At 38.9% G+C, this 13645-nt stretch overlaps 1 protein-coding gene across 1 annotated transcript in view; it reads left to right on the top strand.

Moving 5' to 3' along the window:
* Positions 1–13386, top strand: part of LOC121239276 (endoribonuclease Dicer homolog 1) — a 24867-nt gene extending 11481 nt beyond the window's left edge. Inside the window, 20 exon segments of the mRNA XM_041136491.1 lie at positions 530–740; positions 914–1308; positions 1685–1916; positions 3047–3219; positions 3308–3430; positions 3536–3696; positions 3960–4193; positions 4306–4456; positions 4539–4721; positions 8942–9103; positions 9175–9270; positions 9363–9991; positions 10316–10416; positions 10498–10697; positions 11089–11206; positions 11209–12008; positions 12180–12312; positions 12315–12343; positions 12468–12841; positions 12952–13386. Of these exon segments, the coding sequence (XP_040992425.1) occupies positions 530–740; positions 914–1308; positions 1685–1916; positions 3047–3219; positions 3308–3430; positions 3536–3696; positions 3960–4193; positions 4306–4456; positions 4539–4721; positions 8942–9103; positions 9175–9270; positions 9363–9991; positions 10316–10416; positions 10498–10697; positions 11089–11206; positions 11209–12008; positions 12180–12312; positions 12315–12343; positions 12468–12841; positions 12952–13129 (4683 nt within the window). The 3' untranslated portion in view covers positions 13130–13386.
* The last annotated feature ends 259 nt before the right edge of the window (positions 13387–13645 follow it).

Here is a 13645-nt window from a genome sequence, read left to right as displayed (position 1 = left end):
ATAAAATTGGGTGGCTGATGATTTTACAATCTGAATCCAAACTATTTTTTTGTTTGCTTGTTTGTTTGTTTTTTTTTTTTTAACACAAGTTTGAATTTGTATTTTTTTGGTAGAAAAGAAATCACATGTGGCAAGATTAGAGATTAAATGTAATATGGAAATATTAATGGAGAAATCATTCCTCATTGGAGGATTTGTGGTGGGTGCAGTCCTTCCAAAGCAGCACTTCTTAATCTGCTGTGCATTGCCTTCTGACCAAGCATTGTAATTCTCTGCAAAATTAGCTTCATTAGCATTACAATACATATTCACATGTTTTAATTTGAATGCTTTACCACAATGATTGTGCCTTTTCCTTTTCATAATGAAATTTTGTTACTAATTTTTTTTTACCACAAGCATATTATTATTGCTGTGATTAAATGGTTACTGTATCCAAAACAGAAGGTTCAATGTGAGTATGATTGATTCTGTTATTATTATTGGCTTGCTATACTCTAAATTAGTCATTTGCTTATTCTCGCTGTAGGTTTTAGTGATGACAGCTCAAATTCTGTTGAACATTCTGAGGCACAGCATAATAAAAATGGAAGCAATTAATCTTCTCATTCTTGACGAGTGCCATCATGCAGTGAAGAAACATCCATATTCCTTAGTGATGTCTGAGTTCTATCACACAACGGCAAAGGATAAGAGACCATCTGTATTTGGAATGACCGCTTCACCAGTTAACTTAAAGGGTAATTTTTCTGTGTGACAATAATATTCTTATTTGCTATTATTTATGATTCTCTCTTCAAGCTATTAATTTGCTTTAAGGATCATCTATCAATCTAGTTTCATATGTAGCCAATTTCCTTTTTATTACACATCCTCCACTGCATGTTGCTGCTTATGATTATGCTTTGTTCAGGGGTTTCCAGTCAAGTAGATTGCGCAATAAAGATTCGTAATCTTGAAAGTAAACTAGATTCCATAGTGTGTACCATTAAAGATCGTAGAGAGCTGGAGAAACATGTGCCAACACCCTCAGAAGTTGTGGTGGAGTATGACAAAGCTGCCAGCTTATGGTCCCTTCATGAGCAGATAAAACAAATGGAAGCTGAAGTGGAAGAAGCTGCAAAATCAAGCTCTAGAAGAAGTAAATGGCAATTCATGGGAGCTAGAGATGCCGGGGCCAAGGAGGAGCTGCGCCAAGTCTATGGTGTATCTGAAAGAACAGAAAGTGATGGGGCTGCTAATTTGATCCAAAAGTTGAGGGCTATAAATTATGCGCTTGGTGAATTGGGTCAGTGGTGCGCTTATAAGGTACGTTTCATTAGAAGTGTTAAGGATATAATATAAATAATTAAATGTACCTATTTCCATCAGCTTATGCTTTTGAGACAAACAATGATTTCATTTGGTGTTAGAGCAAAGGTCTTGAGTTCAAACATTATTAATTAAATATTTTTTTTATAATTATTATTAATTAAATATTCTTTTTTTTATAAGTATTATTAATTAAATATTCTCTTTTTGAGAGAGTTTGGCGTGGGGATGATGTTGAGGATATAATATAATTAATTAAATCTACATCTCATCAGTTTAAGCTTTTAGGACAAGTAATGATTTCACAAGAAGTATAATGGAATGTTTAGTTGTGTTTCCCTTGGTCTTAAATATTATATCTGTTCTTTTGCAGGTTGCACAATCTTTTCTGACTGCTTTACAAAATGATGAGAGGGCAAACTACCAGCTTGATGTCAAGTTTCAAGAATCCTACCTCAACAAGGTTGTATCTCTCTTACAGTGCCAGTTATCTGAGGGGGCTGTTTCTGAAAAGGATACAAAAGTTGCTCACTCGGAAAGCGATGTGGCTCATGATGGGATTGATGCTGATGACATCGAGGAAGGAGAGCTTCCTGACAGTCATGGTGAGTCTGGTTTGTTGACTCTTGTTGGTACTTTGGATAGACATTCTAGATGTTGAACAGCTCTGCTGATTCCGACATATCCAGCATATGTTGAGTGATTCTGACCCCCCTCCAAAAAAAAAAAAAAAAAAAAAAAAAATCAAAAAACAAAAACAAAAGCAAAACCCAAGAGAAAAAGAGAAAATATATGTACTTTTGTATAGGGCATGCTTTTTATTGTTTAGTTACTGAAAAATCATTGATAAAAACAGATGGAATAGCCTATGTACATGGGCTTATACAAGAGATACCTAATTAGACAAGGAAAATATACAAGGAAATCATGGAAACTTAATCCTTTAAAGTCACCTAATTAGACAAGGAAAATATACTAGGAAATCATGGAAACTTAATCCATTAAAGTCTATAACAATTGCCCAAAAGGAACAGGGTATTTTTTTTTTTGGACAGTGCTAGAGGGCCGTACCGCTAGTCTATTTGTTTTTCAACAATTTTTTAATATCCTTAATCATTGAGAAAAAAATAAAAAAAAGTACACAATTTCAAGTCACTTCCGTAACCATTAAGTAAAAAAATAAAAAAAATAAAAAATAAAAAAAATTGAGCTGTAACTTTGAGGGGCTCCACTAGCATTTCTCTTCTTCTTCTTCTTTTTTTTTTTTTTTTTTTTCTTCTTCTTCTTCTTCTTCTCTTTTTTTTTTTTTTTTAAATAAGTATTGAGGAATTAAACTTTAAGTTCATCCATTGTTTGTTTGCTGTCTTCAAAATTTCTATTATTTCCTTTCCCTCCATGCACCCATAGTAAACAGATTTGGGGATGGGGATTATATGGCATTTTAGAATATGGCAATACTGAATACCCAATTATTGTTGTTAAATTGCTACATATTCTATTATGGAAATTTATTTGGTGGTTATTATATTGACGGTGAACATTGAAGGTGACCTCTACCCCATTTAGTGAACTTTAAATATATGTCCAGTTCTCCTCCTGACTGACCCATGTCAACCATTAGCAAGGATTATTGTGTTAGGCCTCATTATTCTTTTCTTGGTCCCATGAGTTTGAGAATTTTCAGATGTTTATAATGGTAAATATTGAAATCTCTTCTAAGCTGGTGTATTTGCAGTGGTATCTGGTGGGGAGCATGTGGATGTGATAATAGGAGCTGCTGTTGCTGATGGAAAAGTGACACCAAAAGTGCAGTCATTGATTAAAATACTTCTCAAGTATCAGAACACAGAAGATTTTCGTGCAATCATTTTTGTTGAACGAGTTGTATCTGCTTTAGTTCTTCCTAAGGTTGATATGTTAATACACAGTTCTGTGTTTATCGATTCAGTTTTTGATGTTCCTCACTGTATATTGTCATATACTGCCAAGCATGCAGGTCTTTGCAGAGCTTCCATCTCTAAGCTTTATTAAATGTGCAAGCTTGATAGGTCACAATAATAGTCACGAAATGCGCACATGCCAAATGCAGGACACAATTTCCAAATTCCGGGATGGTCGTGTATGTTTTGAGTTTCATGCTTGCTTGCTTATTTACAAAAATAGGTGAAATTATTTCATGATTATAGGTTCTCACATCTCATGAAATCTTGTACTTATTTTCTAGGTGACATTGTTAGTTGCCACAAGTGTCGCCGAGGAAGGCCTAGATATTCGCCAATGTAATGTTGTTATTCGCTTTGACCTTGCAAAAACTGTCTTGGCATACATTCAGTCTAGGGGCCGTGCTAGGAAGCCTGGGTCTGATTACATCCTGATGGTTGAGAGGTATTTATTTGGTTGTTTTTCCAATGTCAGCATAGTCGAGTAATATATATGTGTGTTTCTGCGTGCGTGTTTGTATGTATGTATGTATGTTTATATATTGTAGTGGGTTTAAAAAAATTCAGTTGTGTGTTTACTCTTGTTGATATTATACACTTGGGTTTGCGTTGGACCTAGTTCAATGTTGGTTTTATTTCTAGTGATCAGTCTATGATCTTTCAAATGTTAGTGGATTTGAAAGCTCAAGTTTTTGTATTCTCTCTTAGGGGAAATTTGTCACATGAAGCATTCTTAAGGAATGCCAGGAATAGTGAAGAGACCTTGCGGAAAGAGGCAATAGAGAGAACTGACCTTAGTCATCTAAAAGACATTTCAAGATTAATTTCAGTGGATACATCTCCGGGAACAGTTTACCAGGTTGAGTCAACTGGTGCTGTTGTAAGCTTAAATTCTGCAGTTGGACTCATCCATTTCTACTGCTCTCAACTACCCAGTGACAGGTGTTCTGTTTATCACTGATTTGACTGATATTGCATACTACTATTTACCTGGATGTTTAGGGTTGTTAGTAACTCCAAATTTTCACTCAATTTCCTTGTATTTGTTGTCCAGGTATTCAATACTTCGTCCTGAGTTTATTATGGAGCAGCATGAAAAGTCAGGAGGTCCTACTGAATATTCATGCAAGCTCCAACTGCCCTGTAATGCACCATTTGAGAAACTTGAGGGTCCTGTCTGCAGTTCAATACGCCTTGCACAGCAGGCATGCTATCAGTTTGCTACAATCATGTTCGCTTCCATGATTCATTCCATAATGATGGTTTAGTATCTCCTTATTGTTGCAGGCTGTTTGTTTGGCTGCTTGCAAGAAGCTGCATGAGATGGGAGCATTTACTGACATGCTCTTGCCAGACAAGGGAAGTGGGGAAGAAAGAGAAAAAGTTGATCCGAATGATGAAGGAGATCCACTCCCTGGGACTGCTAGGCATAGAGAGTTCTATCCTGAAGGAGTGGCTGATATTCTTAAGGTTAGTTATTGCTGCATTGTCACATGGCTGACATTCTAAAGGAATGCTTAAACGGATATGCTTGTGGCTTAATAATTCTTCTTTGTAATGGAACTGCACCCCTGCCCTTTTCTTTTTACCATAGAAAAACCAAAAACCCTTAATGGTACTACTGCATTATACTAATTGAGAAAAAGGAAGTAAATATAAAAATAAACTTTAGCCTTGTGGTTAGGATGATTAGATCCTTGCTATAACCTTCTTTTCAAAGTGGCAGTTCATTTACATTTCACATATGTAGTTGGTTGGAGGGTAACCTATTAGTTTTGGTTTAGAATTTGGCATGTTAATGGAAACATGATAGCCACTTAATGGATATCTGCATGCTTCATCCAACTTTTATGTTTCCAATATTAATGGGAAAACTAATTTCTTATTTAGAGGAATGCTGGAAGTTATCCCTCGCCTTTGGTGCTGGCAGTTCATTATGAAAAATTTAGGGATGAAAAAATAAAAATTTATTTTTAGTACGTGCAGTTTAACATTTCTGCAGAAGCCAAGATAAAATTTTCAACTTTTGAATGCCTTGTTTGTAGATATTTCTAGGAAAATTCTATACACCACACTATCATCCTACTTTCATCCCACTGTGTAAGATGCGACACATTTATCACCATTGGATGAAAGTGGGATAGGAGTGTGGTATATAACATTACTCATATTTCTATACCTTGTCTTTTAGGAGTGTCAGATTGCATATGATTAAAGAAGGGAGTTTTGTATACAATATAAAGAAGGGATGATGAGGAAAAAGTATGTGATAATTGACATATATATAACTTGGAAATATTTTTTTTTGGTAAGTAAAAATATTGAATATATCAAAAGGAGAAACTAAGTACACTGAATGTATACAAGAAAACACCTTGCCCAAAATGACCCAACAAGCTCCTAATGACCCAAGAAGCCCATAAAAAAACCAACCCAAAGTACATTAGACCTGACCCCAATCCCTTGTTTCCCGGAACACCAACCCTAACACCTTGATTCCCGTCTTCACAATGCCCTCTCTTTAGACTTCTCTCTAGTTGAACTACCACCCTTAGCGTCATAGTTGATTGTCGAAAAAAGACAACTCCTTGCGTTTCTTGAAGATTGATTTGGTTTCAAGTGTGCGGTTTGCCTCGATCGTAGTAATTAGTTCATTAAATTGGTCTTCACATCTTCCATGTGAAATTCCAACGAACTGCTGAATCTGGTTAACTTTAGGCAGAATCCAATCCGCTATTGGAGGAAGAGAGACCAGGGGAGCCACAATATCCCCATCAAACTGCACTCCCGACTCTAGACATTCCCCTACACAAGGCACCAACGCTAAACCCATTGATTCTCCAGTAACTGCATTGGTTCTCTCCAATGGTATTGGGGTCCCCATTGGAGATTCTAGGGTGACAAAAAGTCCCTTCACCTTTGGGGTGATAGTGGATCCTACATCTCCTTCCGACCTCGGCAGTACACCCTTTTCCTTCAACTCTGACGAGGGAGCCATAGTTTCTTCAGGGACCAAGGGTGTAATACCGACTATCGATCTATCCTGTGTTACACGAGGCGAATGACATTTCATTATTGGTGTCTCTACGCCAATACTCGATATAGACCCTGCTTCAAATAACTCAGATTTCCTTTTGACCCGCCATACTCTCCCGGATCTGGTTATAGGGACAGGGCCAAATCCGATCTTCCGTTTTCCTTTTTCTAAGTTTAAAGGATTCGGGCCTGTCATGTTTCTTACCACCCTGTTACCTCCAGTTGAAAGTCGGTATATTTTCGTAAACAAGAAAGTTATTGCTGCCTTCAACTCGACAAGTTGGGTTTCCATCTCCTTTAGAGAATTGTGCATCTTGATAAGCTGGTCCTGATGCGTGATTGGCATACCCCCCACACTTTGAACCCCCGAAGCATGTCCCGTCTTTAGAGCTGCCGCATAGGATTGCCTCGCCACCGAGGGTGTACTTGGGTCTTTATGCACCTCCAAGTTCTCCCTGTTGTCCTTCCAAGCCGTCACTCCCTCTCTTGTCGAAGGAAAAGTGACGCAGCACCTCCCCCATCCTTCTCCAGCCACTGCCCCCCTCTTCAGCAATGAAGATAAAATTCCTCCCCCTCCCCCCCCACCACCATACTCCTCCACCGCCATATAACGTCCGTGAGCATTCGAGCAGCAATGCGCTGTGAAACTACGTTGACCTTCCCTGACTGTGGAGAAAAAATCTTATTTCTTATCCTTAGTGCATGCTTCTATGGCCTTGGCCAGCCACTGTACTGTTGTCGAACCCATAACCAACTTAGATATCACCCTTCGACTCCTTTCAGTAATGGCCAACATGCTCCCCTCCACCAGTGTAAAGGATTTATATTCTATGACCAACTCCATAGAAGAACCCATACTGACCCACTCCCCTTCTTCAAAAACCATTCATCAGCTCAGAGATAGATCATAAAACCGTTGGGAGCTGCAAGCACTGCACAATTGTCTGGACTCCAGGTCGTGCTCATTGCAAGCACTGGAGAGTTGTCTTTCCAGCTGCAAATCGTGCTCACAGGAGATGCCGGAATACTCGTCGGAGCCTTTAGAGTTGACAGCATGACCAACGGAGCCTTTGGGAGGATCGCTGGAGTACTCTGAGAGACAATACAACGATATCTAGGATGTCGGAGGTTAGACCGATGCCAGACGGCCCTCAACAAAGTTGCTGAGGTCCGTCGGCTTTATCTGTGACGACAATGTGGTGTGTCTCGTCGGCAAGGGTGGGTGGTGGTAGATCTGGTTCCTTAGGGTTTTCGCCCTTCGTAGTGTTTTCTCTCTCCTCTGGACCGATGCCGGCTGGCCCTCAGGGAAGTTGTCGGGGCCCGTCGACTTTGTCTGTGATGTCGGTGAGAGGTCACTTGCTGGCAAGGCTGGCGGCGGTTTCCTTAGGGTTTTACGTACGGAGAGAAATTTTTTTTCCCTTACTACTACTTTAAAAGATTTAGATTGCTCCCACTTGGAAATATATAGGGGAAAATACATGTTGTACCCTCCAACATACAGATGCATTACACTTTGCAGCCCAAACCACCAAAATTGACACATTGCACTCAAACTATGAAAAGTTGCAAGGTGCACCTTCCGTTGAGATCCAATTGTCAAGATCGTCATATATATAACGCATTTTGGTTGGATGGTGGAACATAGATTTTCTCCAAATATCTTACTGAAAACATTTGCATTTCAAAGCTTATTTTCATTGTACAATCTTGTGTTTCTTCAAAACTTAATTGCATCTCATTAGCTTTACACATAAATTATTATTGTTATAAGTTTCTTGTTTGGGGTGGAGGTTGGGGGATGAAGAATGAGGAAGCATCTTATTGCTTTATGTTTTAACAGTCTTAATTTTCTAACTGTAAACTAGAATACCTGTGATGCTTGAGAAACCCTTAGGGGTTGGCTCAAGTGGTAAGGACTTTGGTTTTGGGGGTATGCTCCCTCCATGTCTAAGGTTTGAACCTTGGATGCAATCAATTTCTGAGGGCCACATCCCAACGGTAAAAAGCTGTGTAATGTGGTCATGTTGCTCGGGTCTAGGGCTTAATGGGGTAAAAGACATGTTGTGTTTGTACGGTCCCCAGAGTTCCTTGTCGTAAAATATCTATGATGCTTGACAAACTAGCATATTATAGCTTAAATTCAATGTGTTCCTTTTTATGTAAATAGAAGATTGAGAAAATCTCTTCCTTTTTTCTTGGAGAAAAAATATTGCTGTAGATTTGTAAGAGGGAGAGAGAACCTTGGAGGGCGATAGGTAGCCTCTGGTATACTTTATGGGATGTGATATGACAACCTGAATTTTAAAAGCATTTATGGTCGATCTGTTGCAACTGCAAAGATGCTTTAACTCAATTTCATTGCAAGTACAGTTTGCTATGGATTATAATACATTATGTGGTTCAATTCTTTTGAGGAAATCGTGCTTCTGCTGGATGAATTACCTTCTGCATGCATATTCATATAGCAACAACTGAACAACTTTGTTTGACCTGGACTGAACTAGTGCTTGGAAGAGAACATCTCACAGATATGGGGTTTACATATGCACTAGGTTGGGGTTACGCGTAATTGGTTGGTTGTGTGGACAACTGTTTGAGTTTTCTTTTTCTGTCGGATATATTTCAATGCGTACTTATGCCTTCTGGCCTTTCAGGGACAATGGATTTTATCTGGAAGGGATGTTTGTGACTACTCAACGTTGCTTCATCTTTATGTTTATTCTGTTAAATGTGTAAATATTGGCTCTTCGAAAGATCCGTTCTTGACTCAAGTTTTAGATTTTGCCGTACTTTTCGGCAATGAGCTGGATGCAGAGGTATTTTATTTTTGTGTGTCATTTGTTTGGTAAATCCATTTATATTCACCAACCACATTTGCTGTAATTAGGTGTTATCGATGTCGATGGATCTGTTTATCGCTCGAACCATGAGTACAAAAGCATCTCTTACCTTCAGGGGGTCAATAGATATCACTGAAAGTCAGGTTGATTGGTTGATACCAATGTTTTTCTTAACCTTTCTGATTTTTTGCATTGTGTGCTACTGATGCTATTCCTACTTTTGAGTTGTTTGCAGTTGGCATCCCTCAAGAGTTTTCATGTAAGATTGATGAGCATTGTACTGGATGTGGATGTTGAACCTTCCACTACTCCTTGGGATCCTGCTAAGGCATATTTGTTTGTCCCCGTGGTTGGCGATAAGAATGTAGATCCTATGAGAGAAATTGACTGGGATCTGATTGAAAAAATTATTAATACAGATGCATGGAATAATCCCCTTCAGAGAGCTCGACCAGATGTTTATCTTGGCACAAATGAGAGAACACTTGGTGGTGACAGAAGGGAGTATGGGTTTGGGAAATTGCGTAATGGGATGGCTTTTGGACAGAAATCCCATCCCACCTATGGAATCAGAGGAGCCGTGGCAAAGTTTGATGTTGTGAAAGCTTCTGGATTGGTTCCTGGTCGGGATGCCAGGGATTTGCAAACGCATGTGGATTTGACTAGAGGCAAATTGATGATGGCTGATGCTTGTATGAGTGCAGAAGATTTGGTAGGGAGAATTGTTACAGCCGTTCACTCGGGAAAGAGGTTTTATGTGGACTCAATACACTACGATATGACTGCAGAGAATTCTTTCCCAAGGAAAGAAGGCTATCTTGGTCCCCTGGAGTACAGCTCATATGCTGATTACTACAAGCAGAAGTAAGTCAAATATTTAAATCTCAAATATTCTGCCCTCTTTTAGTTTCTTTCATCTTGTTTTTATGATTTTCCAAAAAAACTAATTTACCAATCAACTAGCCACATTGCACCTCAGATGTTGTGCCTGAAGAAAAAGAAAGCTATCCTAATCTGTGAAGGATATAGTTGGCTATTGTCAGTACCAAATGTGGGGGCATTATTAATCAGCGTTACACGCATTTCTCATTGAGAATAGTTATGAATCCTTACAGATTGGAGAAGCTTTCTTTTTTCTTCTCGCACAACAGAAAAGGTGCATTTGGCTATTGGGTCTTCTTGGAATAGGTATGGAGTTGAGTTAATCTATAAGCAACAACCCTTAATAAGAGGGCGTGGTGTCTCATATTGCAAGAATCTATTGTCTCCTCGGTTTGAGCACAAGGAAGGTAGGCTCTCCTTATTCTGCCCTTGGGTTGCTAAATATTTTTGTGAATCCTTGAGCTAATGAGCATGTTATATCTGTGTAGCACATGAAGGTGAAGCTGAAGAGAATCTTGACAAAACATACTATGTGTTCCTCCCTCCTGAGCTGTGCTTGGTACACCCACTTCCTGGATCACTTGTTCGTGGCGCCCAGAGATTGCCCTCTATAATGAGGAGGGTTGAAAGCATGCTGCTTGCAATACAACTTAAAGATATTATAAACTATCCCGTCCCCGTTTCGAAGGTATTTTCTCGCAGGTGTTTGAATTATTAACTAGCTTCTTGGAAAGCCATTCGGGATTGCCTCAATTTGGAAGATGGTTCCAATATGTATATGGTGGTGTATTTGGAGGGAGAGGAGCAAAAGAAGTTTTGAAGATCAAGTGCGGTTGATGGATGAGCTTAGAATTCTATTTTTCAATACTTACCCCATTGGTCGATTGGAATTGATTATCATGGCATGTCTTTTCATGAGTTCCTTGTATCTGTAAACTAGCATGCTTGGGTGTTTCTCTTGTATATGTCTTGTATATTCTTTTGTATTCTTTTGATCGATAAATCTTGCTTACCGTTCAAAAAAAAAAAAAAAAAAAGAAAAAATGTTAACTGAATCACTTTACTTTCTATTTCTTCAGATCTTGGAAGCCTTGACTGCTGCTTCATGCCAGGAGACCTTTTGTTATGAAAGAGCAGAGCTTCTGGGAGATGCTTACCTAAAGTGGGTTGTTAGTCGATTTCTTTTTCTTAAATACCCCAGAAACATGAGGGTCAGCTTACGAGGATGAGGCAGCAAATGGTGAGTAACATGGTTTTATATCAGTATGCATTGAGTAAAGGACTTCAGTCATATATCCAAGCAGATCGCTTTGCTCCATCTCGATGGGCTGCTCCTGGGGTTTTGCCTGTCTTTGATGAGGATGCCAAGGATGGAGAAACATCCTTATTTGATCAGGACAGATCGCTTGCTGAAACTCAACATGGGATAGGTCGATGTATTGATGCATACGAGGATGACGAAATGGAAGATGGTGAGCTTGAGAGTGACTCTAGTTCATATAGAGTCCTCTCCAGCAAGACTCTTGCAGATGTTGTTGAAGCACTTATTGGAGTTTATTATGTTGAAGGTGGGAAGAATGCTGCTAATCACCTAATGAAATGGATTGGCATTCAGGTAGAGTTCGATGCTGATGAGATAGACTGCATGACAAGGCCATCAAATGTTCCTGAAAGTATACTCAGAAGTGTTAACTTTGAGGCCTTAGAAGGTGCTCTGAACATTAATTTCAAAGACAGGGGCCTGTTGGTGGAAGCTATTACTCATGCTTCCCGACCATCTTCTGGAGTATCCTGCTATCAGCGTCTGGAATTTGTTGGTGATGCTGTCTTGGATCATCTGATAACAAGGCATTTGTTTTTCACATACACAGATCTGCCCCCAGGGCGGTTGACTGACCTGCGAGCTGCGGCTGTAAACAATGAAAATTTTGCACGTGTTGCAGTTAAACATAATCTCCATGTGCACCTTCGGCATGGGTCAAGTGCGCTCGAAAAGCAGGTTTTCTATTGTCTTTTCCCCTTGAAATTGGTTCTTTTCATTCTAACTTGAAAGTGCATAGTCTGGCCACAAGCTTCTGAACCTAAAGCCCCACTTTTTCCTTGGCCTTTAGCTAAAGCTAGCTAGTTGCTTGTAATCTGCATGACCCTATCTCTGGTTTCTGTTTTGCAGATTCGAGACTTTGTAAAAGAAGCTCAAGATGAGTTATTGAAACCAGGATTCAACTCTTTTGGTTTGGGTGACTGTAAAGCTCCAAAAGTTCTTGGTGACATTGTAGAATCCATTGCTGGTGCCATTTTTCTTGATGGGGGCGTGATACTGCAGTTGTTTGGAAGGTTATATTTAATGAAGGGACCCTAGTTTCCTGTCTTGCTTTCCTCTTTTTCATCCTTTCCTCTTGGTATTGAATGTTAAGCACTGATACAAGAAATCTAATATTTGCAAACCTTACGACTCCAGGTGTTTCAACCCCTCTTACATCCAATGGTAACCCCAGAGACACTCCCAATGCATCCTGTGCGCGAGCTTCAAGAACGGTGCCAACAACAGGCTGAGGGCTTGGAATACAAAGCAAGTCGAAGTGGCAATTTGGCTACTGTTGAAGTCTTTATTGATGGAGTGCAGGTAGGAATTGCTCAGAATCCACAAAAGAAGATGGCACAGAAACTAGCTGCCAGAAACGCACTTGCTGCTTTGAAAGAGAAGGAAACTGCTGAAGCCAAGGAGAAATCTGATGAAAATGGGAAGAAAAAGAAGAATGGGAACCAAACATTTACGAGACAAACATTGAACGATATCTGCTTGCGAAGAAACTGGCCCATGCCATTCTATCGGTAAAGAAACCATAAGATGTTTTTGGGTGCTTTTGCCAAATGCTTAAAGATGCCATAGTAAACGTGAATTTAAATTGCTGATCGAGAATTTTGTTACTTGGCATTTTTAGGTGTGTGAACGAGGGTGGCCCTGCACATGCAAAGCGGTTCACATTTTCTGTACGTGTAAATACCACTGATAGAGGATGGACAGATGAATGTGTAGGAGAACCTATGCCGAGCGTCAAAAAGGCCAAGGATTCTGCTGCCGTTCTTCTCTTGGAACTCATAAATAAGTTGTACTCCTGATGGAAATGATCAGTATTTGATGTTTTCAACCCTATTTTTGCAGTTGAAACATCATGCCAGACCTTTGATTTTTGACCGAGGGCTGGTTGTACTACACGTGACATTGTCTATCTCTTTGTTGAATTGATACATTCAAAAATTTTATGAACGATAATTGTAAACTAGTGCGCCTGCCTAAGATTTTTATAATTTTATCTGAATTTTGATATTTATAATAAAGAGGCAGGTCGTGTGGTCTAGCACAAACTGTGTTTTTATTTTTTTCTTCTTTTTCTTTTCGTATTTTTTTAACATTTTTAAATATTTTTAGAAAATAAAAAAAATATATCAATACATTAAAAGTTACTTCTTTAATTATTAAATAAAAAAAAAATTTAAATATACGAGCAGTTAAAATGAGATGACAAACATAGGCGACAAACTAGCATTTTTCTGTAATAAAATAAGTAAACATAATAGAAAGTTCAAAATTTGAATTAGAAACTTAAAAAAAAAATATAAACCTGTTATCATCGT

The sequence above is a fragment of the Juglans microcarpa x Juglans regia genome, chromosome 1D (genome assembly GCF_004785595.1).
Source record: "Juglans microcarpa x Juglans regia isolate MS1-56 chromosome 1D, Jm3101_v1.0, whole genome shotgun sequence".
Lineage (NCBI taxonomy): Eukaryota > Viridiplantae > Streptophyta > Magnoliopsida > Fagales > Juglandaceae > Juglans > Juglans microcarpa x Juglans regia.
Note: the sequence above shows the minus strand (reverse complement) of the source record. Positions and strands in the feature narration are given on the sequence as shown.